Genomic DNA, 23,771 nt, shown 5'->3' with positions numbered 1-23,771 from the left:
ACCTCACTCATCTGATGTAGTTGTGTTGTCTTGGGTGAGTTACATTGTGTACCTCCGTTTTTTCATCTGTGAAATCAGAGTAATAAAGTGACCTACTTATAAGAATTGTGATGAAGATTAGATGTGGCGATGCGTAAAAAGGACTTACACCTGTGGGTAAGGACTTACACCTGTGGGTGTGGGTAAGGACTTACACCTGTGGGTAAGGACTTACACTTGTGGATAAGGGATGCCATTTCAATAAAAATATCTTAAATAAACTAAAATAATCTTAGCATCAGGACCAGCATTTTTTTTCAAGATTCATTTATTTATGCCTACAGAAGGGGGATCAGGCCAGAGTTTCAGGGGCAATGGGAGGACTCACCAGAGACAGAGTGGGGAGCAGAACAGGCAGATCAACGAAGTACACTGCCGAGCGGGTAGGAAAGGAGAGGTCTGCCGCGCCATGTGAGTCACCTCTGGGCTGGTGATTGAAATAGCACTGAAGTGGCTGTGGTTAGCTTGCAGTGCTGCATCCTAAGCTACCGTACCAGCAGGGAGGGACAGCTCCAGCTTGCTAAGAGATAAATGAAATAAGTTTTACCTTTCACTTAGAAACAAACTTTAATTTAGAGTTATTTATGATCATAGTATATTTTTAAGTCATTTCTTTTTTGTTTTTTTTTTTAATGTGATGACTTTTCTTTATTGTATTGCTGGTGTTTTGAAAGGATAGGCCGTCCCCTAGATATGACCACTGCAACCTTAAGTCCATCACCTAATCACCCATGTTCTGTCATCTTAGTGCACTGTTCCCTTTCTTCTTTGCTTTCCTCTGGCTCTTTAATTTTAAATGTTGTTTAAAATGAATACTTTTTTTTTGCTTGTTTAAAATGAATACTTTTTTTTTTATTTATTTAAAATCTCTACCAAGTAGCACTGACTAGAATAGGAATATATATATATATATATATATATATATATATATAATAAAAAATAAAACAAAATAGGATATTTTCTGCTCTCATGGAGCTTCCCATTTTAATGGGAGGGATTCATCAAATATAGGGACCTCCAGTGAATAGTGACATATTAAAAAAATAAATTTGAACTCAAAAATAATTATTTGATATGCTCAAATTGCCCATTAAAAATATTACAGTAATTAAGATTTTGTATGATTTTCTTAGAGCATTTGATTTCCCAAGCCCCTTGTAATGTTCAGTGTTCACCTAAAATTAAGTTATTTTAGGACTTGTATATGCTACTGCAAAACTTAGTTTTCAGTACTTTTTTTTTTTTTGGCATTTCTTAAACTCATTCCTGCAACTGGGCTTTCTGCCATCAACTTTATAGCACAAACTAGAGTAAACTGACATGAAGAAGAACAAAACTGATAGAATTTGGAAAAAGGAGAAGCCAATTTCTTTTAAGTTTTTGGAATTTTTTCTTAACCGTAATTAATGCTATGCCTATCTCCTTATTAAAATAAGTGTTCTAGTGCTATTATATATGAGTACATTTGAACTTTCTATGGACCATTGAGCTACAGCTCCTCTGGGATTTGTATGATTGCATCCAAAGGATTGTAGTTGCTCTGTCACTAGAAGACAAAAATAGAGAGAAATATCATGCAGTTTCGCTTTTAGAAATTAGGCAAGCTATCAATACCAACATATATTGGCAATTGATAGCCAAGTTGATAAAGGGACAAGAAAAGGGAGAAAAGGGAAAGGAGGGAAGGAGAATAGGATGAAAGAAGTGTGAAGATAGGTTACAGGATCCCTAGTGCCCTAGCATTTCACCTGCAGGCAGCCTCTTGGGGTCAGGCTGCAGTAGTGGTGTCCTTGACCTTCCCCAGCACCATTTATCCCTGGGTCTCCCATGGCAGGGCTTGCTTTCACTAGTGCTGTGTTAGGTTAGAAAAGTCCATGAGTGTGAATTACAATACATACTGGTCCACTGTTCAGCAGTGTGCAACCATCTTCATTCTCTCTCTGAAGGGATTGGCATCTTCTTGTGAGATCAGTTTTTGTTTTGGACTAACTGATTTTTTTTTTTTTAACCCTGAAACTGCTTGGGATTTTGAAGTTAAAGTGCTCTGGTGATAACCTATATTTCCTGTACCCCTACCCCCTGACACCATTTTAGGAAGAAGGGATGGAGTAAGGAGGGAAAGAAGGAAATAATGCTTCTGTTATTCTCTAAATCAATTCAGTGTCAAGCTCTATTCAGTTTCTGGAGAGCTTGAAGAGGCTAAATATTGTTTGCTATTCTTCTTAAACTCTCCAACTAATTGAGCAAACCCTTCTGTGCAAACAATGCCGAGGAAAGAAGAAAGAATTCTCTTCCAGACCATGAAAGATTTGTTCATTTATCATACCCAGTGTATAGTGAAGATCTTGGAGCTTTTTTTTTTTTTTTTATGGCAATCATTTGCCCTTTCAGTTGAACAACTGAAGATGTGCAATGCAACCTAATTGCTGAATGTGAACTGTTCATTTGGAATCAATTTGCTTGCCTCACTCTATCCCATCACTTTAGTGAAGTATATAAGAAAGTAAGTTTAGCACACACACACACATACACACACAAACACAAAATAGTTTACAGACTAATTAACAAATAAATATCTTCACAGAATATAGAAATGTATTTTAAAGAAGGTACCTGTCTCCTATCTATATTTTTAGAAAAAAAATACATATCAACAGAAGTGAAATTATATTGCAATATTTGTATGTCAAATAAAGAGAATTTGTTTGCTTTTTGGATTTTTACTCCTCAGGGCCCAGCTTTTATTATAGTTACTGACAAATGTTGGGTGTTCTAACAATATTTGTGAAATAAAGGACTGAGAAAACTCATATCAATTATGTTTTTTTTAAGATTCTGTCAGATAAGAATAATACACAAATTATTCTGGAATATTAAACAGAAAATAAATTTATTAAGTGTAAAAGGCACTTTAATAAATTTATTAACAACAAAAGCCCATGTCAGGGGCAGAATTCCCTCTTCCTAGTTTTTCTTTTTCTTTTGATTGTATCTTATGCTTTACTCCACCCTTCTTAACCTCACAAAGCTCATTTTTTTATTCATATTAGCTAGCTTTTATAACCATTTCACTTTATCAAATCATTCACTATGTAAATGTTCATTGTTTTCCTTTGACATTCTGCTTGATTTATTACACATGATTCCCTGAACTTCTTTCGTTTTGCTGCAATTTGTAGCATTTCATCATTACTTATAAAAGTAGTGTTCCTTTGTGACCACATTATCTTGATCTGGTCCTCTATCAATGGGATGTTAAGCTGATTTGGGGTCCTAAATATTGTTAATGATACTGTAATAGTATCTCATATATATATATATATATAGTTGATTGTTTCATTTCCTTCAGACAGATGACCAAGAGTAGAATTGTTGGGTCAAAAGGCATTTCTATTTATTTTTATTTTCTTCAATTTTAATCAAGAGTACTTTACAAAATGCCTACAACAGTTTAGATTCCCATCAATGGTATAATAGGACTGCTCTTTCTTTACAACCTCTGCAGCACTTGCTATTGGGGGGTGCTTTTTAATCTGTGTCATTGTCATAGTGTGAAATCATATCATATATTGCTTTGACCTACATCTCCTATTATAAAGGGTGGGGAAATTCTTTCTTTCCATATGCCTGTTGGATATCCATTTTGGCCTGTTTAGATCTGCTTGTCATTTATTAATTGGGTTGTTTTTCTTCTTATTTTTCATTTGTGAAATGTTTTATATGTTTTGGCTGTTTCTTCTTGTCATTTCTGTATAATATGTAGATATTTTTTCCATTCTCCAAATATTTTCTTTCACTATATAAAATATTCTTAATTTCATGTCATCACAATTACTATTTTTCCTTTTATTTATCTTATCAGAGGGGTGAAATCTCTAAGAACAGCTTTATAATATTTGAAAATAATGCCATAATATGTATTACCAATGCTTTTATATGTTTTACTATGGCAGATTTTATATTTAAATATTTGATCTATTTACAATTTATTTTTGTAATGGAGTGAGACTGATTAAAATTCACTATTTTCTGTGTGCTGTCTAGTTACCCCAGAATGTATGGAGATTGTTCTTTCCTTTTATAGTCTTGCCTACTTTACACTGACAATAGATGGGCTTATTTCTGGGCTTGATTTCTGTTCCAATTACCAATGTTTCTGTTTTTATGCCAACTTTATATTCTTGCAATTACTGTTATTCAATACAGGTCATGTGATACCTTGTCTTTGATTTTTGAGTCATACCACATATTTATAACATATGAGTTATAATAGTATGTTCAACTTATTTTGAGACAATTTTTGATTATATATGTGTGTGTGTGTATATACACGCACACACATATATTTATATTAACTTTTGTATAGAAGAACTGGTAGTAAGAAGACTCACTAGAGATGGATTGGAGAGCAGAACGGGCAGATCTGTTGAGACACACTGAGGGGAGAAGCAGGCAGATAGGAGAGGTCTGCTATGCATTGTGTGTCCGCTTCCTCTGTCAAGGGATCGCATGCCTCAGTAGAGACAGACCTGAGACTTAACCTCTAGGCCACTACAGAGATATCTGTTGTTATTTTGATGGGAATTGAATTAAATTTGTATGTAACTACCTACTTAGTTATTTTCACTATACCGACTAACCCCATTCGCAAGCATGAAATGACGGTTCTTCTTATGTCGTGATCTGCATCTCTTAACATACTTTGACAGGCTTTTTGGTTTGTTGGTTTGTTTGTTTGTTTTTAAAGATTTATTTATTTATTTATTTATTTTTTAAAGATTTATTTATTTGTACATACAGAACTGGGGTACAGGCCAGAGGCTCAGGGGCGGCGAGAGGCTTCACCAGAGACAGAGTGGGGAGCAGAACAGGCAGATCAACGAAGTACACTGCTGAGGGGAGCAGCGGGCAGGTCAGGAGAGGTCTGCCTCGCCATGTGGTCTCCTCCAGGGCAGGCGGGATTTGAACTCATGCGGAAGTGGCTTTAGCTTCTCAGTGCAGTGCTTTAACCCGCTGCGCCACCAGGGAGGGCCAAGATTTATTTATTTATGCATACAGAACTGGGGTACAGGCCAGAGGCTCAGGGGCGGTGAGAGGCTTCACCAGAGACAGAGTGGGGAGCAGAACAGGCAGATCAACGAAGTACACTCCTGAAGGGAGCAGCGGGCAGGTCAGGAGAGGTCTGCCACGCCATGTGGTCACCTCCGAGGCAGGTGGGAATCGAACTCATGCGGAAGTGGCTTTAGCTTCTCAGTGCTGTGCTTTAACCCGCTGCGCCACCAGGGAGGACCACTTTGACAGTTTTTAATGTACAAATCCTTCTTCTGGGTTACTTTAATTCGTAATATTTGATGCATTTTAAAGTAAGTTTAAATCAAATCAATTTCTTGGGCCATCTCTGGTGATTGAAGTGCAGCACTATGAAGCGGTCCGCAGCCGCTTTAGCAGGATTTCGATTCTGGCCAAGGGAGGGTGACCCACGTGGCACAGCAGACCTCTTCTGATATGTCCGCTGCTCTCTTCAGCAGTGTACTTCGTCAATCTGCCTGTTCTTCTCCCTACGCTGTCTCTGGTGAATTCTCTCACTGCCCCTGCACCTCTGGCTTGTACCCCACATCTATACCCAGAAATAAATAAATCTTTTTAAAAATTCAAATAATGTTCTTAGTTTTTTTAATTTTTTTTCATATGCATAAATATGACTGGCATTTTGCTTTGTTTTGGTTGGCCTAATTACCTGTGACTTTACTGTATTGCTATAGTTTCCAGTACCTTTTTGGTGGAGTGTTTAAAGATTTCTATATAGAGTATAATAAGTGTGAATAGAAGTAATTTTATCCCTCTTTTTTCCAACCGGTATTCAATTTATTTGTTGTTGTTTGCTGATAACTGTAGCTTAAACTTCCATTGCTAAATAGACATAGCAACAATGGGTTTCCATGACTTGTCCCTGATCTTTTAATTTATTTTTTTCAAGATTTATTTATTTATGTAAACAGAGCTGGGTTACAGGCAACAGGTTCAGGAGCGGTGAGAGGATTCACCAGAGACACAGTGGGGAGCAGGACAGGCAGATCAATGAAGTATATTGCTGAGGGGAGCAGCAAGCCAGTTAGGAGAGGCCTGTCATGCCATGTACGTCACCTCCAGGTGGGAGATCAAACTCTTAACTGAAGCAGAAGCAGGTAACCTTACAGTATTGTGCCCTAACCAGTTGTACCATCAAGAAGGGCCTGGTTAGTCCCTGATATTAAAAAGAAAGTCTTCAGGGCCATCCCTGGTGGTGCAATGGGTTAAAGCACAACATATGAAGCTATAGGCAGCCACTGCAGTACTAGTTCGACCCTCAGCTAGGAAGGTGACCCACATGGCATGGGATACCTCTCCTGACCTGTCCTCTACTCCCCTCAGTGGTGTATTTCAGTACATTTGCCTGTTCTGTTCCTCATTCTGTTACTGGTGAATCACCCCCACACCTCTGGCCTGTACCTCAGTTCTGTATGCATAAATAGATACACCTTAAAAAATTAATTTTCCACTGTTTAGTATAATATTAACTGTAGGTTTGTGATTTATATATTTTACTTTATTTTCTTACACCATTTGCTCAATATTGTACAGTATTTTATTTCTCCTCTCTGGCATAGCACCCATAATTCTCCCACCAATACAGCACTCATGAACAATCACTAAAGCCCCTTGAGCTTTCACCTCCCCTCTTTTGACCCCTCTTACTCACCTTCCCCAGCTGCATATTTCAAATACATGGTTTGCCTTTTAGATTTGTCTTTATTTTGACCCTTTGTTCAGTTCTGATGTTTTCTACCTATAAGTGAAAACATCAGATTTTTGAAAGATTTTTCCATCGGACTTATTTTTCTTAGCAATTCCCATCCATTTTCATCTATATTGCTAAAACTGGCAGATGTTTATCTTTTATGATCATTGAACAGCACTCCATTTTGTGTCTATACCACATCTTCTTGATCCAGTCATCTGTTTGGGGCATTTTGTTTGTTTTCATATCTTAGCTATTGTAAGTAGTGCTGCAGAAAACACAGTTCCGATTTCTTTTTGAGCCAATGATTTTGTCTCCCAATACATAGGAGTGGAGTTACTGAATCATATGTTATATACATTTTTAGTATGTTGAGTGCTTAATTTTAAAATATGACCTTTCCATTTTCAATGTATTTAGACTTTTTTTTTTTTTATCATAAATGGGTGCTGTGCTTTCTGGTTTCAGTCTAAGGGTAATATCTACTTTATATTGTATGTTAGGAAACTTTCCTTCTTGGATTTTTAGAAATAATTTGAGTGAGTTTGGAATCAATTATTTAAAAGTTTGATCGAATTTTGTTGAAAAGGCATCTGACTGGGTTTTTATTTGAAGAGATATTTGGCTTAAAGAATTTCACAATTGTGGTAGGAATTAGCAAATCTTATTTTTTTTTCCTGACTTACTCTTGTAATGTATATTGAGATACATATCTCCATTTCAAGGACTATCAGACATGTTGATGTACAATTGAAAGAATAATTTATTTAAGATAATTGGTATTGGCCCCGGCTGATAAGGAGACCGTCCTTGGCTCCAGCTGGGCCTGGCCGTCTTTCCCTGCCAGATATGGCCATGGGCTTAGTTCGTACTATTTATTGTATCTTTTCTTTTCGGACACTCTTCCACGACCCCTCCTGCTTCTCTCTCCGCCTGACCGTGGCCCGGCCAATGGGCACTCGACATGAGATCTTTATTGTGTATAAAAGTTCGGCTCTGAAATAAAATAGCACTTCTTCTTCTTCCTTTTGGTGAACAGACTCACGGCGTCCGTCTTTCCTTCTGCCTTTTCCTTTCAATCTGTGAAAGCTGAACTTTCATTTATTGTTTGTTTATTAAGTTGCTCTCTCTTCTCTTCTGTTTTAGCCTACATAGACTATCAATTTTGTTTATTTTCCCTAAGAACCAAATCTCAGTTTTATTGATCTTTAATTTTCTTTATGAATTGTAATTATTAGATTTGTTCTTTAATATTGTTATTCTAATATCATCATTTTATTATTATTATTATCTTCTTCTTTCCACTAACTTTAGGTACAGATTATTTTTATTTTCAAGTTACTTTAGATGTAGTAGTAAGTTGTTTATTCTTCCCCTTACTTTATAATGATAGAATACTTTGCAATTATCTTTCCCCTTAAGGCTGCTATTACTTCATTCCATGGATCCTGATGTCTTATTTTTTGTAATTGTTCATCTATTTTATTTTATATATCTGTTCCTGACACTCATTTTTATAACTTTTAGGATTTACATTTTACTTTTACGTTTTCGCTGTTACTACCTTAAAAAAAAAAAGTCCTGATGTTGATTATGCACATACTGTTTATTTTTTCTGTGTTTATGGCTATTCTTTATTTTTTAATTTTTTTAAAGATTTATTTGTTCATATAGAACTGGGGTACAGGCCGGAAATGCGAAGGGTGAGAGGATTCACCAGAGACAGAGCAGGGAGCAGAACAGGCAGATCTACGAAGTACACTGCTGAGGGGAGCAGCAGGCGGGTCAGGAGAGGTCTGCCTGGCCATGTGGATCTCCTCCAGGGCAGGGGGGAATCGAACTCATGCGGAAGTGGCTTAAGCTTCTTAGTGCAGTGCTTTAACCTGCTGCGCCACAAGGGAGGACCCATCTTTATTTTTAATAATTGATTTTAACTTTATGAATAATAATATAATATATTCATTTTGATTTCAATTTTTAAAAATTTATTTGGAGATAGACTTGTATCCTAACATATGCATTGATTTTTAAAATGCTTTGTGTGAACTTCAAAAATCTATATGCAATGGTTTTTGATTGTAATGTTCTGTGATTTTTTTCAAACTTGTGTTTTAGCTTGTTCTTTAATAACAATATTAAGGAACAAATCTAAAACAAAACTTATGTTTTGTTTTTTCTTATTTATTCTGTTTGATTGTTCTAGTCATATTTGTAAATCCATTAGTTTTATTTTTCTCTTTCACTATCACTCTTTAGTTCTATTAATAATAATTTTATGCGTCAAGCTGCAATATCATTTGCTACATAATTATTAGTGTGATTTACTTTTATTATATTAGGCTCTTGATCATATAATCCAATGTCCATTTAAATATCTTATTTTTGTAATTGTTCATATGTTTTACTTTATATGCATATATCTGTTCCCGACGTTGTTGAATGTTATTTGCTTGTAGGATAGTCTTCTATCCTTTAACTAAAAGTCTGTGTGTGTCATCTTAGTAACACTTGTTTCTTCTTAAAAAAAAAAAAAAATTAAAGCCTCAGCTCTATCAAGCTATGACCACGCACTGAAGCATGAGTACCTGAAGCCATTTAGATTTAAGTTGATTATTGAAACATAATTACTTTCTTTTAAAGATTTATTTATTTATATCTACAGAACTGGGGTACAGGTCAGAGGTACCAGGGGTGAGAGTATTCACCAGAGACAGGAGCAGAACAGGTAGATTGACTGGACTACACTGCTAAGGGGAGTTGCAGGTGTGGTCAGGAGAGGTCTGTCACGCCATGTGGGTCACCCCCTTGGCTGGGGACTGAACTTTGTGTTGCAGTGGCTTTGATAGCTTCATAGTTCTGTGCTTCACTCTTCTGGACACCAGGGAAGGCCTCATAATTTTTTTTTAATATGCATTTACTTAGGCATACAGAACTGGGGTTACAGACCAGAGGTGCAGGGGCAGTGAGAGGATTCACCAAAGACAGAGTGGGCAGCAGAATGGCAGATTGATAAAATAAACAGCAGAGGGGAGCAGGAGGTGGGTCAGGAGAAGTCTTCCACGACATGTGGATCACCTCTGGGCCTGGGGATCGAGCTCCCACCGAAGCAACTGCAAGTGCTGCTTGCTTGCATTGTTGCCCTTTAATCCGTTGCGCTACCAGGGAGGGCCTATATTATTATTTTTTAAAGAGTATCTTTGTCTTTATTTTCTGACAGTCTCATTTCCATTGTCATACTTGTTAATAGTTTGTTTTAGATTGTGTTTGAAGTCCTGAAACTGTGCTTTGTACACAATTTTTATGACCTATTTTGCCATCTCATCTTAAAATCAGTCTGAAGACATGTATTTTTACGCTACTCCTCCTGGACATTGTATAGCTAGTTTTTTAAAGATATATTTTTTTTTATTTATTCAGGCCAGAATGTGGGTAGGGGGATGAAAAGATTCACAGAGTGGGGAACAAGTCATATCTATTGAAATACATCGGTGAGGGGTACTTGGTTTGAAACAGGAGTGGTCTGCCAAGCTATGTGGGACACCTGGCTGGGGATCTAACTTGTGCTACAGTGGCTGAGGATAATTTAGTGCTGTGCTTTAATCCGTCAAGACACTAGAGAGGGCCCCACATTGTATAGTTCGATATCTGTTATTTCCAAATGTTTTCTGGTTTTTTTTTAACAGTGACTTTAATACTTCTTTCATGAGCTGTTTGTTAAGATTGATAACATTGTTTGCTTTTCAGTTAAATTCCTTATCCTCCCTTCTATTTTAAATCATAACTTTGCAGGTTAAGTTTGTCTAGTCTGGAAGTGTTTGTCTTTGAATATTTAAATGGTCTTATCATTGTCTTCTTTCCAGTAAGATTTCCGCTGAAAAGGCTAAGAACATTGTATCGGTGTCCCCTCAAGGTTACTGCTATTTCCTTTAATGTTTTTACTATTATTTTCTTTGTCATTAGTTTTTAGTATTTTACCTTGTATGTTCCAAAGTATATCTACCTAGTATTATTTGGTTTGGAAGGATTTGGGTACTAAATTGGAACATATATTTAATTTCTAAGATTGAGGTGAGTATCAGTTATTTCTTTAATTGCATTTTCTATACTTTTTAATTTTTTTTTCCTTCAGGGACCCCAATTATGCCATTTTTGCTTATCATTAGTTTGATCTATCAATATCTTACTCTCTTTTCACTGTTTTCTATTCTATTTCCCCTTTGTTGTTCTATTTTCATGTTCTTAAACACTTTCTTACCAAATTCATTCTCCGCACTTCTTGAGTTTGTCTACTTTTAAAGCCCTAATTGTGTTTTTTAAAGATTTATTTTTATTAATCTATAAATAAAATAATTGAGGTATAGGCCAAAGGTGTAGGAGGTAAGAGGATTCATCAGAAACAGAATGGAGAACAGAACAGGCAAATCTACTGAAATACACTGCTGAAGGGAGCAATGGGTGAGGCAGGAGAGATTTGCTGCACCATGTGGGTTAGCTCCCTGGCTGGGGATCAAATTCATGTTTCAGTGGCTGTTAATACCTTGATAGTACTAAGACTTGTCCCCTAGTTGTATTTAAATTATTTAAAATATTGCATTAAATTCTTCATGCAAGAACTGGGGTATAGACCAGAGGTGTAGGGAGGTGAAAGGATTCACCAAAGATAATGGAGAGAAAAGCTGGATCCACTGAAATACACTGCTGAGGGGAGCATCAGGTGAGATAGGAAAGGTCCACTGGGCTGTGTTTGTTCGCTACCTGAGTGGGGATAGAACTCATTTTACAGTGTCAGGTGATAGCTTTATAGTACTGAGTCTTTAAGCCCTAATCAGGAAGGTCCTGTAGTTTTAAAATTTTATGAACTTCTTTTTTTTTTAGATTTATTCACTTATGCATACAGAACTGGGGTACAGGCCAGAGGTGCAGGGGTGGTGAGCGGATTCACCAGAGACAGAATGGGGAGCAGAACAGGTGAAATAACAAAGTACACTGCTGAGAACAGCAGTGGGTAGGTCAAGAGAGGTCTTCCTTGCCATGTGGCTCACCACTGGGGCTGGGGATCAAACTCATGCTGAAGTGACATTAGCTTCTTAGTGCTGTGCTTTAACCCACTACACCATCAGGGAGGGCCTTATGAACTATTTTTTCTGCATTGTTTCTATTTGTAGAAGTTCCAAATTTTCTTAATCTTTCCATATTCCTATTTTATGATTTTCATTGGTTTTCTGAATTACAGAAGTTTTTCTTTTCTTTTTTTTTTTAATTGTCACATTAACACATCTCTTCAATTATATCTATAGTTCTTTTGGATTGAGTCTTTCTTCTTTTTTTTTTTTTTTACTCAAGCCTTTGTGATGTGTTTTTCTGACTCATAATTTTAGTTTTCATGGGTTGTAATGTAGGCTTACTTTTACTTATGTTAATAAATTAACTGTATAACTTGCCTACAAAAAATGTGTGTAAACCTAAGCTGTTTATATCTTGCCACTAGTTGTATATTCTATATTATTGCATTGTGTGATAATTTTGACCTTTGCATATGTTTGGGAAACCCATAGCAGTCATAGTAAGGAACTGGGAAGACAAGTGCTAAACATTCTCTCCATTGAGCATTAAGGGGTAAGTTTCCTGTGAGACACATGAGTAGGAGTGGTAGGTACCCAATTTGTGTGGAAGGGATCGAAACTCATTACTTCTCTTAGATAAATTCCTCAGCCATATTGTTTTATAAAGTCTCGTTGCCAACTCAACCTCTATGCTGTCGAGCATTAGCTGTAGTGCTAGGTGAGAAGTATATTTGGAAAGAGACACCTATCTGAATTTTTTCTCTTTATTTTTCTAGTGCAGTACCATACTTGGGTCAATTAATCCTATTATCACAACACAGATGCTTAAGCTGTGGCTAGATAAAACTTTTAATCATCTAGATATTTCCCCTAGATAGAGGTAAGGCAGATATTCAAAACATTACAGTGTTAGCCTGTAATTACCAGTCTCTTCTTAGACAAATAACAAGTGATCTATCTGGCTCTCCCTGTAGGTTTAGGCTTTATATGTCCTGGTTTGGGATTTTCAGGCTTGGGTCAGTAATTGTCATTTTAGTTCCTCACTTGTATATATTCTGCCCTGGGCACAACCCTGCACAGCCCCTTTTTCAGTGAAGTGATGGGCCTCTTAAGCACCAGTTTGTATTTGTGCCCTTGAATAAATAGCGTAAGAGCTCCAAACAGACTTTGCAACCCCCTCATTGAGGTTGTAATACCCTAGTATTCAAGAAAATGCAGTTAAATTACACTTTTTTTTTTTAATTTATTTATGTGTGCACACAGAACTGGGTACAAGCCAGAGGTGCAGGGATGGTGAGAGAATTCAACAGAGACAGAGTGGAGAGCAGAACAGGCAGATCAATGAAGTACACTGTTGAGGGGAGCAGCAGGCAAGACATGAGACATCTGCCATAGCATGTGGGTCACCTCTGGGCTGGGGATAGAACTGGCACTGAAGTGGCTGCTGCTAGCTTGCAGTGCTGCATCCTAACCCATTGTGACACCACGGATTGCCCGTAATTACACTTCTTTCCCTGTCCTATTCCACTCCACGGTCATCTATTCATGTTTCAGGGCTAAGGGTTTCCCGGTGGCCCAGGATTAAGTCTCAGCACTGTCAAGCTCTAGTCAGCCACTGCAGCATGAGTTCGATCCCCAGTTGTCTCTCTGGCAACTTTCCTCAGCAATGTATTTCAATCAATTTGGCTGTTCTGCTCCTCACTCTGTCTCTGGTGAATTCTATCACCCCTGCACCTCTGGCCTATACTCCAGTTCTCCCATACATAATAAATAAATATTTATATATTTCAGGACTATTGACCTTGTTCTTTTGTAGTTTACTTGTGAATATATGGAGAAAACAAAACCAGCGTCAACGGTATTTCCTATTTGCACGGCATTTTTTTAATTATTATTTTTTAAATTATGGTTTATTTCAATAGCAAAAATTGATATGGTTACTGATTTCTTTGTTAGGTGCTAGCAATTAAAAATTAACACCTAAAAATAACAAAAAAGTGGCCCTCCCTGGTGGCTCAGCGGGTTAAAGCACAGCACTAAGAAGCTTAAGCCACTTCTGCATGAGTTTGAACCCCGCCTGCCCTGGAGGTGACCACATGGCGTGGCAGACCTCTCCTGACCCGCCCGCTGCTCCCCTCAGCAGTGTGCTTCGTCGATCTGCCTGTTCTGCTCCCTGCTCTGTCTCTGGTGAATCCTCTGACCCTCCATGTCTCTGGCCTGTACCCCAGTTCTGTATGAATAAATAAATAAATTTTAAAAAATTAAAAAAAAAAGTTCCTGACATCTTGAAGTCTTGCCTTATTAATAGTTTATTTACCAGGCATCCACTTTCATAGCTCATGTCTAGAAATATCATTTCGTAATATTATGGGTTTTGCTGATTGCTTGTGCTGATACCTCATCCATTATTCTCTATATGTCCAGTAACTACAGCTACTAATTATTCTTAAATTCAGAAAATGCAGAAAAAATATAGACCATTTTCCTAATAATATTTATTTAATTGGAATGCATTTTGTTCCTTTATATAAATGCTGAATAAAAAGAAATATTCCTATTTTTCTTGTTTTCTTGTCTAGAAAAATGATGTATTTTGTCATTAAATCAAATTTAGTTCTTGGTTCATACATTTTATAAATTTCCAAGGGAATTCTTATTCTTTCCTTCTTTTCCTATTTTCCCTTTTTTCTTTTGTCTCATGAAAATTTATTTTCTTACTTACTTGTTAATTAAGAATTCATCTGATTAAGAATAATAAAACAACAACAACAACAAAAAATGTAAACACCAAGTTGATCATGACTTCTCCTTGAACTGTATATTTAGTTCCAAGCAGTCCTTGGTGGAAATTTTCTGAATCATTGAAAATGTCCATGCTTTACTAATACTGTTGTGTTTCTCTAGCTATTTGGCTTTCTCCCTAGGAAACTAAACCTGTTGAAGCAAGGAAGGAAACTTAGCTAACTAATGAAACCAGAAAATTGTGTTTTACTTATTACTTCCATTTTTCACGATCTCTGATGAAAATGCATGGAGATAAGAAGAACCAAATAAAAAGTGAACTAGATTTAGATATCTGCATTAAATATAATCTGAGTTGTAAATAATACACATAACACAATTTTCTATGCACAACTAAATTGTTAAACATTCCATACTGCTTTAGAAACTAGTACTTTTGTTTCTACTACATTTAGAGGGAAAACAGTATAGACATTAAAACCTTTCTGACTCATTACATCTAGATAAAGGACATAAATGAGCTTGGAAAGAGTACTTTCAATTTGGGAGTAGTTTAAGAGAAGCTCACACATTCTAACTATTCATAACTGATGTACCACTTTGTTGTCTAACCTATTACTGTTCATGTAACTTGAAAAATCAATGCGCATTTTCAATTTTTTAACTTTGAAGAATAATGACATTTTTTCATCTTTAGACATGAGAATAAAATGTTTTTCTGCAAATACATTAAAATGAGCATCTGATACTGATATTAATTATTCTCAAATATATTCCAAGTTTTCTAATCACTTAGTTCACATTTCAACAATCATTTATTGAGCATGCAATTTAAACCCAAAATTATCACAGCTACCAATCAGGAAAAAATAAACAAAACAACATGATTTTCTCTGAAACTCAAAATATAGTTGTTATTAATATAAGTTGGCACTCCTTCAATGATTTATATCATTTTGATATGAATTAAAATTTTATTTAAAGTATACTTTTCCAATTGTGTTGTTATCATAATGATCATTGGAGAACACTGACACATATCATATATATATGCATATATATATGTATGTATGTATGTATATACATATATACACACATATAGATGTATATATACATATATGTATACATATATATATATACATATATATATTAGTAATATCCATATAATATATACAGGAGTCAGGAGTCATATTAGTGGAAATGTGCATGTGTAGGTATACAAAGAAAAGTTAATTATTTTATTTGTCTTTGAATAGTCATCTTGGAATCTTGGAATAAAAATACACCAAAGACAGTGGGAGCAGAACAGGCAGGCTGATTGAAGTATACTGCTGAGGAGAGCAGTGGGGGAGACAGTAGAAGTCTGCAGGCCATGTGGATCAGCAACCTGGCTGGGGATTGACCTTGCTTCAGTGGCTGTGGTAGCTTCATAGTGTTGTGCTTTAATCCATTGCACCACCAGGAAGGGCCCCACCTTGGAATCTTGCAGAAAATTATGAAGTTCAGTATGTGATGCTTTATAAAACTCACAAATCAATATTATATAGCTGTGTAGATTATAAGGGAGCCAATATGAGTGACTTACTGGTAATTCATTCATAAATTACTATTAAGATACTTTAACTTAGGGGAAATAAATTCATTTTAATGGTTGTATAACTAACACTAAATTTATAATTAATTAACCTAAAGGGATATTATTTGGTCAGTTTTAAGTATTTCAGATTTTTACAGGTTTAAATAATATCAGTTATCAACATTGTTAAGCTCATATACATATGATAATCACAGAAAATTATGCTTGGGGGAATCAAAACAGCTTCAAAATATATTTAATATCTACATCTTAAGGAATTTCATGTATGCAAAATATAGCTGAGTTTATGTCTTTGGAAAAACAAAACTTTATTTTTTAAAAAGATTCATTTATTTTATATACATGAACTGGGGTACAGACCAGAGGTGTGGGGGATGAGAGGATTCAAAAGACATAAAGTGGGGAGAAGAACAGGCAGATTGACTGAAATATACTGTTGAAGAGAGCAGCTGGTGAGACAGGAGAGATGCCATACCATGTGGGTCATCTTCCTGGCCTGGGATTGAATTTTTGCTGCAGTGGCTGTAGACTACAGATAGCTTCATAGTGCTGAGCTTTAACCCTTTGTGTTGCCAGACAGGTTCAAAAAACAAAATTTTATTTATAAGTTCTTCTTTACACATTTCACTTGTGTCTCCATATCATTGTATAACAGTTTGTTATGAATTTATGAAGATTAGCATATGCTTAAACATTGCAGTTATTTATGATGTGAAAATGTTTTTGTCTGTTTTTATATAAATATGCCAAAATAATAGAAACAGCTCAAATGGTTTAATTTGTTCTAGCATTACTAGTCATGACTCCATTGAATTATCTTTTTACTTTTACTCAATTGGCTGAAATTTACCTAAGGTTATTTAAACATATGCATCTCACATTTTAAATTGAGTTCAATAATTCACTAGAACAATTCATAGCACTTAGGAAAGTATTACAATTAAAATTAGTACCTTAATATAGTAAATGTGTGTATGTTTATGTGTATATGTATATAAGAAAATGATCCAAAGGAAGATATATATCTCTTATTTGGGAGCTGATAGGGTTCCAGACAGAGTTGTTGTTCTCACAGATGCGTTGCCTTCAGCCACCCATTGTGACAATATATTGAAGGTGTATTGCCTATCATGGAATCTCTCCTGAACCTGAGGTCTGGAATTTATATTAGAGTTTCATTATACATATGTAATTGATGTAATAATTGGTCATCTGGTTAAATTCAATCATCAGACCCAACCCACCTCAAGTTCCTGGAGTCCAGATTGATATTATCTGACACAAAGTCCTGACAGTGTAATTACATGATTGGTACTTCTGGTTATCTGTTCTCTACCTTAAGAATATCAGTGTAAGTAGCCCTTTTTCAGTCATGTCATGGACAGAAGTCATCATCAGTGACCTTGTTAACACAAACTACCAGGTTTGATTCAAAATTCTAGTCAATATACCCTCACCACTGCCTACACACATTTATTAAGCATTTTATTATATGTGTTCACCATTTTATTATCTCTATCAGTTAGAGATATACCTCATCATGTATTTCCCTTATTGCCTTGTTTACTGCCTAAATTTCTTATGGAATAAAACAAGAGTTAGGGATATTTATTTTGGTGTTTACATTCTATGACCAAAATAAGCTTCTATAATATACATTCAACATTTAGGTTGAATGAACACATTTGTTCTATACATGCAGATTCTCTTATAACATCATTTTTGTTTTAACTAAAATATAATTTTAATTAAATATGACAATGAGGAATTAGAATTCATGTATATTTGCATGCTTAAAAATCATTCAATATAAACTATACCTTATTACTATTTTTATGATAGTGGAAGATTTCTAGTAGCCTTTTAATTTTCAAATATTATTTGTGTCATTATTTTATTAGATTTTGAAATATATTCACTGCAAAATTACTGGAAAGCTTAATTAGAAATAATTGTTTATGAACCCTTACCCAGACAGAATGTTGATATTTGTGTTAAAATAAAGCAGGCAAAATTGTGATGAAAAACCAGAACAAAACTGTGCATGAAGCTGAATATACACTACTTCTTCATATTAGATGTCCTGTATTGATTAATATCTTTATAAAGCAATTTTCTCATAAAGTGAGGTATCCAACATGTGCAAAATGTCAATTACAAAAAAAAATTGCCATAGTATAGATATTAGAAAAATTATCGTTTTTTTTTTTAAATGTTTGCCTAATCAAGTTCTTTCTTAAACTCTTCAAATCTATGTTGAGTTAAAAATGGATGATCACCATAAGGTAACTTCTGGGGCCTCCCTGGTGGCACAAAAGTTAAAATTTCAGCCCCATCAAGCAATGGCCAAATACTGCAAAATTGTTTGAACACCTGCCAGCAAGCTGACCCATGTGGCATAATTGACCTCTCATATCTTGCCTGTTTCAACCCTCAACAAGGTATTTCAGTAGATTAGCTTGTTCTGCGCCCTACTCTGTTTCTGATGATTCCTCTAACCCTCTGTAAGTCTGGCCTACACCCCAGTTCTTGTACATGTAAAGAAATACAATGAATATTTTTAAATGTTAATAACTTCTTTTTACCAAAATTAGAAATTGATTTAACAGTAAAATTGCATGAAGGATTTACCTATTTCACAGAAATAGTTTTGTTGTTATTAGTTTGTATTCTATATGCTGTGACATAGAAAATATTTTTGAAAATGGTAATGTCAAGATGTCTACTTTATTATACTTTAAATATTAAAATTAAGTAGTGTTTTGGATTATTTATATAGAAAAATTGTTATATGTCACAATGTTCATAAATGATACATATAGGAAATGCTATGTGTCCTGTTAAGTTTTGAATTATTTGGAGATTTCTTCAAATTATAGTATAAAATTCTCCATCTCTTCAATAACTGTTTCAATCACTTTTTAAAAACTATATCTGCTTCCATAGGCAAAGGAATTTTATATCTGAATTACAATTTGGATGTCATGAGTTATTTCATAGCACAAAACTTGTGCAATGAACACTGGCACTGCCATTAATGCCTTATTCTTGAACTCAAGTACAAGTCAGCTCTGTTTAAGTCACCGTTTATAGAAGCCAGAAATGAATGTGCAGTTAAAATGGTGCCATAAGCTAATTAGAGTGGAATTGGAAGGAAAGTGGGCAATTTAGTAACATAAGAATTGTTGTACCGAATCAGACCAATGGTTCTCCTGGTTTAATACCCAGCCTCTGGCAGCTGCTCTCGTTACTTGCTAATGCTTTAAAAGAAAGGGAAAAAAACTACATAATTCACCTAGACAAGGGTGCCATCTGTTATCTGGAGAAATTTCCTTCATGACCTCTCTCAAATAACATTCTAAAGCAGGAAGTTTCATTCCTGCTATGATATGGGTTGAATAACTCTGGCTAGTAATAATTCTTATTAATCAGTTTTGGAACAAAATAAACTAGATGTTCAGAAAGGTATTTGTGACTAAATTCCTGGTTAAATATGTCTGCTTTAGCATAAAATATGAATTTCTGTTGCTTATTGAATATGAGTTCTTGATTACAACTATGCTCCCATAACCAGTTCACGTGAATGCTTGCTTGTTTTTTCAAATTCTACTAGGCCCACAAATTTTGGTAAATCTAAAATAATCTTGTATATGCTGACATTGAGTTCATGTCAATTTGGTAGAAACTACCCAAATAATGAAAAATTTTGCTTGTAAAGTTTCACAATATCTCAACTTGAGTATTTCTCCTATGGTTTATTCTTAAGGAATAATTAATCTAAGAGAAAGGGATGAGTTACTTTACCTCATGCCTTATTCTTCCATTTATGATTGAAGTACTTATGAGTATTTTGTTGAATTATTGATTGTTCTAAATACCATATCTAGGTCAATATTTCTAAAATATTATATTCACAATAAAACCTTTTGTCAGATATCCCTAAAGAATAGTAAATACCTACATTCTAAATTTTAAATCAGATCTTAATGTGCTCATTCTTATATCTTAAGCTATAATTCTAACAGGATTTTATCTATTCTAGAACACTAGACAACTAGTTTTTTTTTATTGTCATTTTATGTAATAAGTTCAATACTCATTATTTATTTCTATGTTAATTTTTGGTTGCTTTTATTAGGCTTTCCCCTTTTCTCTTCAGTTTGTTATTTGCCTTTACTTTACAAACAAGGACACCCATACATATAAGTATCAATCCTTTGTTTTTATGGATGTCCTGCTTGTAAATTCCCAGAATGAAACCATGTTTTCCACATTTATTTGTTTTCTAGACCTATAGTAACTCTAACTTGTAATAAAACAAAAATCTGTTAAAAGAATGTTTCTAGTAACCAATTACTTGTAACTATTTAAAAATATTTACTTACTGAATTTATATTGGATTAAAATATACAGTATTATATTTTTGAGTATTGCAAAGGTATAAATGAGTTCAACATTATAGCTTATAAAATAGAAGTTTTATTGTCCTAAAAATTACATTGAAAATTATGAAAAATATCACTTAAAAAAAAGAGAATGTAAAGATTATGAATTAACTTAGACCAGTGACTTTGGGGGATGAAGGATTTTTAAGCAGAATTAGTAGCTAAGTCCAAGGCAGGAATATGCAATGACTAAGGAATTTTTTTTTTTTTTTGTATGTTGGCTCATAAAATGTATCTTAAAATAGACACAGCGGCTGGGTGAAACCATGCTCATTCAGTTTTACCTGAATCTACTGATTCAGTTTTAAACAGTATACAGATATTGAAAAATATAAGAGCAACTTAAAGTGAGATTGAAAGTTGTTTCCTAGGTCAGTGAGAAAATTCTCATAAATAGGTGTGTAGCCAGTTCCAAACTCAGGCATTAATGTAAATACACACACACACACACACACATATATAATTACATTGATTCAAGAGATGTTGAACAATGTTTTTTATTAAATGTTCAGTCTGGGATAATGGAAGAAAATGAACTAATACCCGCTCCATTGAGCATGTTTAAGTTAAAGAGAACATTAGCATTATTGAAAAATAAATTATTTTTTCTCCTTTTCTGTATGTTAAAGAGAAAAACATTTTTTATTTAAAATTTAATTCCTCTAATTTTAACCAACAGCTAAAATTTCTACTACTGGAAAATTAGGTTTGACGTTATCAAAAATATCCATAATTTATTTGATTTTTAAAATATCTTATTAATGGATTTTCCTATACTACTAATTAAACAAAGATCACAGCAGAAGTGTATGCATTTATTTACCTGTTTGTTGTTTCTTTATTAGAAATCCAGATGGACCCCAGAGCAACAACTCAAGATGGCCCATCTTCAAAAGCAGTGATCAAAAATATTTAACCCTGAATGCAGAATCACCAGGAGTACTCACAAAATTACGTGCTCAACAATGCCGGTTCTGGACACTGTTTTTTCCCAAAGTGTTAGAAATAACAGGTATGTGAATTTTAGCTTTAGCTTAGTCAGTTGATTGTGAATAGCATAAGGTACGTGAAAGATAGATCTCTAAGACATGAAGTTGGTGTTAAAATTTGCATTTGTGACTATAAATTTAATACATTTAAATTAATATGCTATTTTTTTTAAGATTTATTTATTTGTACATACAGAACTGGGGTACAGGCCAGAGGCTCAGGGGTGGCAAGAAGCTTCACCAGAGACAGAGTGAGGAGCAGAACAGGCAGATTGATGCAGTACACTGCTGAGGGGAGTAGCGGGTAGGTCAGCAGAGGTCTGCCACGCCATGTGGTCACCTCCAGAGCAGGTGGGAATCGAACTCATGCGGAAATTGCTTTAGCTTCTCAGTGCTGTACTTTAACCCGCTGCGCCACCAGGGAGGGCCTAATACGCTATTTTTAACAAACTTTTTCCAGTGAATTTAGATAGGTTTGAATATGCGCTATATGAAAAATAATTTAGTCAAATTTAAAAAGGAAATATAAATCTTCTGAGAAATGTAAATCTTAGTTATAGAATTAATGACACATTTTCCCAATTTAATTTTATAGTATTAATCAATTAAGAAATAAAGTTTATAAAAGAAACATTATAATGTTAAACATAATGATGATAAAATAAAAAACTAAATATAATTTATACACAAGAAGACATTAAAAACACACTTATTTTTAAATAATGGTACTTTTGGTTTATAAGGGGGAGAAAACCACCAAAACTTACATATTAAAAAAACACAATCAAAATATTTCTCAATATTTTGTGTATGAAAATATTATCTAAGGAGAAGCATTTATTGCATGATACAATGAACAATCACTTAGTTAACTTTCAGAAAATATTTGTGCTTATATAAGCAATGCCTAGTGAACTGTATCTGATCACTATATTATTTTAAAGTACTAGTAAGATAATATTCAAATAAACTTAATGATCATCTCTAATGATCACATATTCTCTGAGAACCATTACTGGTTTTAAAGTAATTAAATCATCCATCATGATTCATATGACTCTTCCCGTCTATTTTCATATTTTTATTTCTCATCTAAAAGTACATGACAATCAATCATAAAACCCAGTGTGACCAGATGATTTAGATTTCATCATTCTGTTCACTATAATACTGTATTTTTCAAGCTACTATGTATTAGGTATCAAAGTATAGTGAATATTTTTATTGTGTTGTTTAGATAATTTAGGATTTTGGTTTCAGGCAAGAATTGGCATTGCTGCCTGTACTTGCTTAGTATACCTTTTGCTGATCAGATATCACTCACCAAAATTATAATTATCTACCCCATCTGTTTAGGAGATGTCTCTGATATAGTATTGCTCTGTGTATTACCAAAAGTTCTGTGACATAATATATGTCCAGAGATGGGTGTTTGGCAGCCCTTGGCAGAGCTACAGTGCTGCCCTTGTGTCCTCTGGGTGTGAATAACAATGAGGTAATGTGTTATATCTGCCAAAAAACAAAAAGAGTTACCATTTAAATATCACAGATTGCACAATATTGATCTTTACTTAAAATGTTTATAAATGAGAGGGTCAAAGTTAGGAAATAAGAGTAATATGTGGGTGTTTTAAAAGACTAATTATTGTAAACTAAACTGAGTTGATCTAGTTCAAACACCTGTGGAAATTTTGGTTGTTGGTAAAATAAAATTTGATAGATACATTTTTTAAGATGTACTTCAAAATCTATATCTCTAAATATTCCAAGGTCATAATGCAGAATAAATTAGTAAAAGCCTAATTTTGGTGCTACCTACAGTTCCTTTCTATCCAGTATAAATAATTTTCTAGTTAGAGCAAAGCATTGAGGTATATGGAAATACCATATTTTATTACAGTTTATGTCCATACTTTGGAACAGTTTCATATGTCTTGAAAATAGAATTTTTTGTTTAGAACTATTTTTTTTTCAGAAAATTCCATCCAAAAGGTATATTGTGTATATAAGAAAAAGGTATATAAATGAAATGACCTACCAATTGTAACATCAATACTCTACACATCACTAATGAAGAATTCCATTGAACAAACATGACCATGCTGAATATATATATAT

At 34.4% G+C, this 23,771-nt stretch overlaps 1 protein-coding gene across 1 annotated transcript in view; it reads left to right on the top strand.

Annotated features, from left to right (window-relative positions):
• BCHE (butyrylcholinesterase) overlaps positions 1–23,771 on the top strand; it is a 94,094-nt gene that overhangs the window by 57,137 nt on the left and 13,186 nt on the right. The window contains exon 3 of the mRNA XM_004674932.2: positions 21,510–21,676. Within this exon, the coding sequence (XP_004674989.1) occupies positions 21,510–21,676 (167 nt within the window). The remainder of the gene's footprint in view (positions 1–21,509; positions 21,677–23,771) is intronic.

Source organism: Condylura cristata, unplaced genomic scaffold (genome assembly GCF_000260355.1).
Source record: "Condylura cristata isolate star-nosed mole 26May11 unplaced genomic scaffold, ConCri1.0 scaffold00003, whole genome shotgun sequence".
NCBI classification, from domain to species: domain Eukaryota; kingdom Metazoa; phylum Chordata; class Mammalia; order Eulipotyphla; family Talpidae; genus Condylura; species Condylura cristata.
Note: the sequence above shows the minus strand (reverse complement) of the source record. Positions and strands in the feature narration are given on the sequence as shown.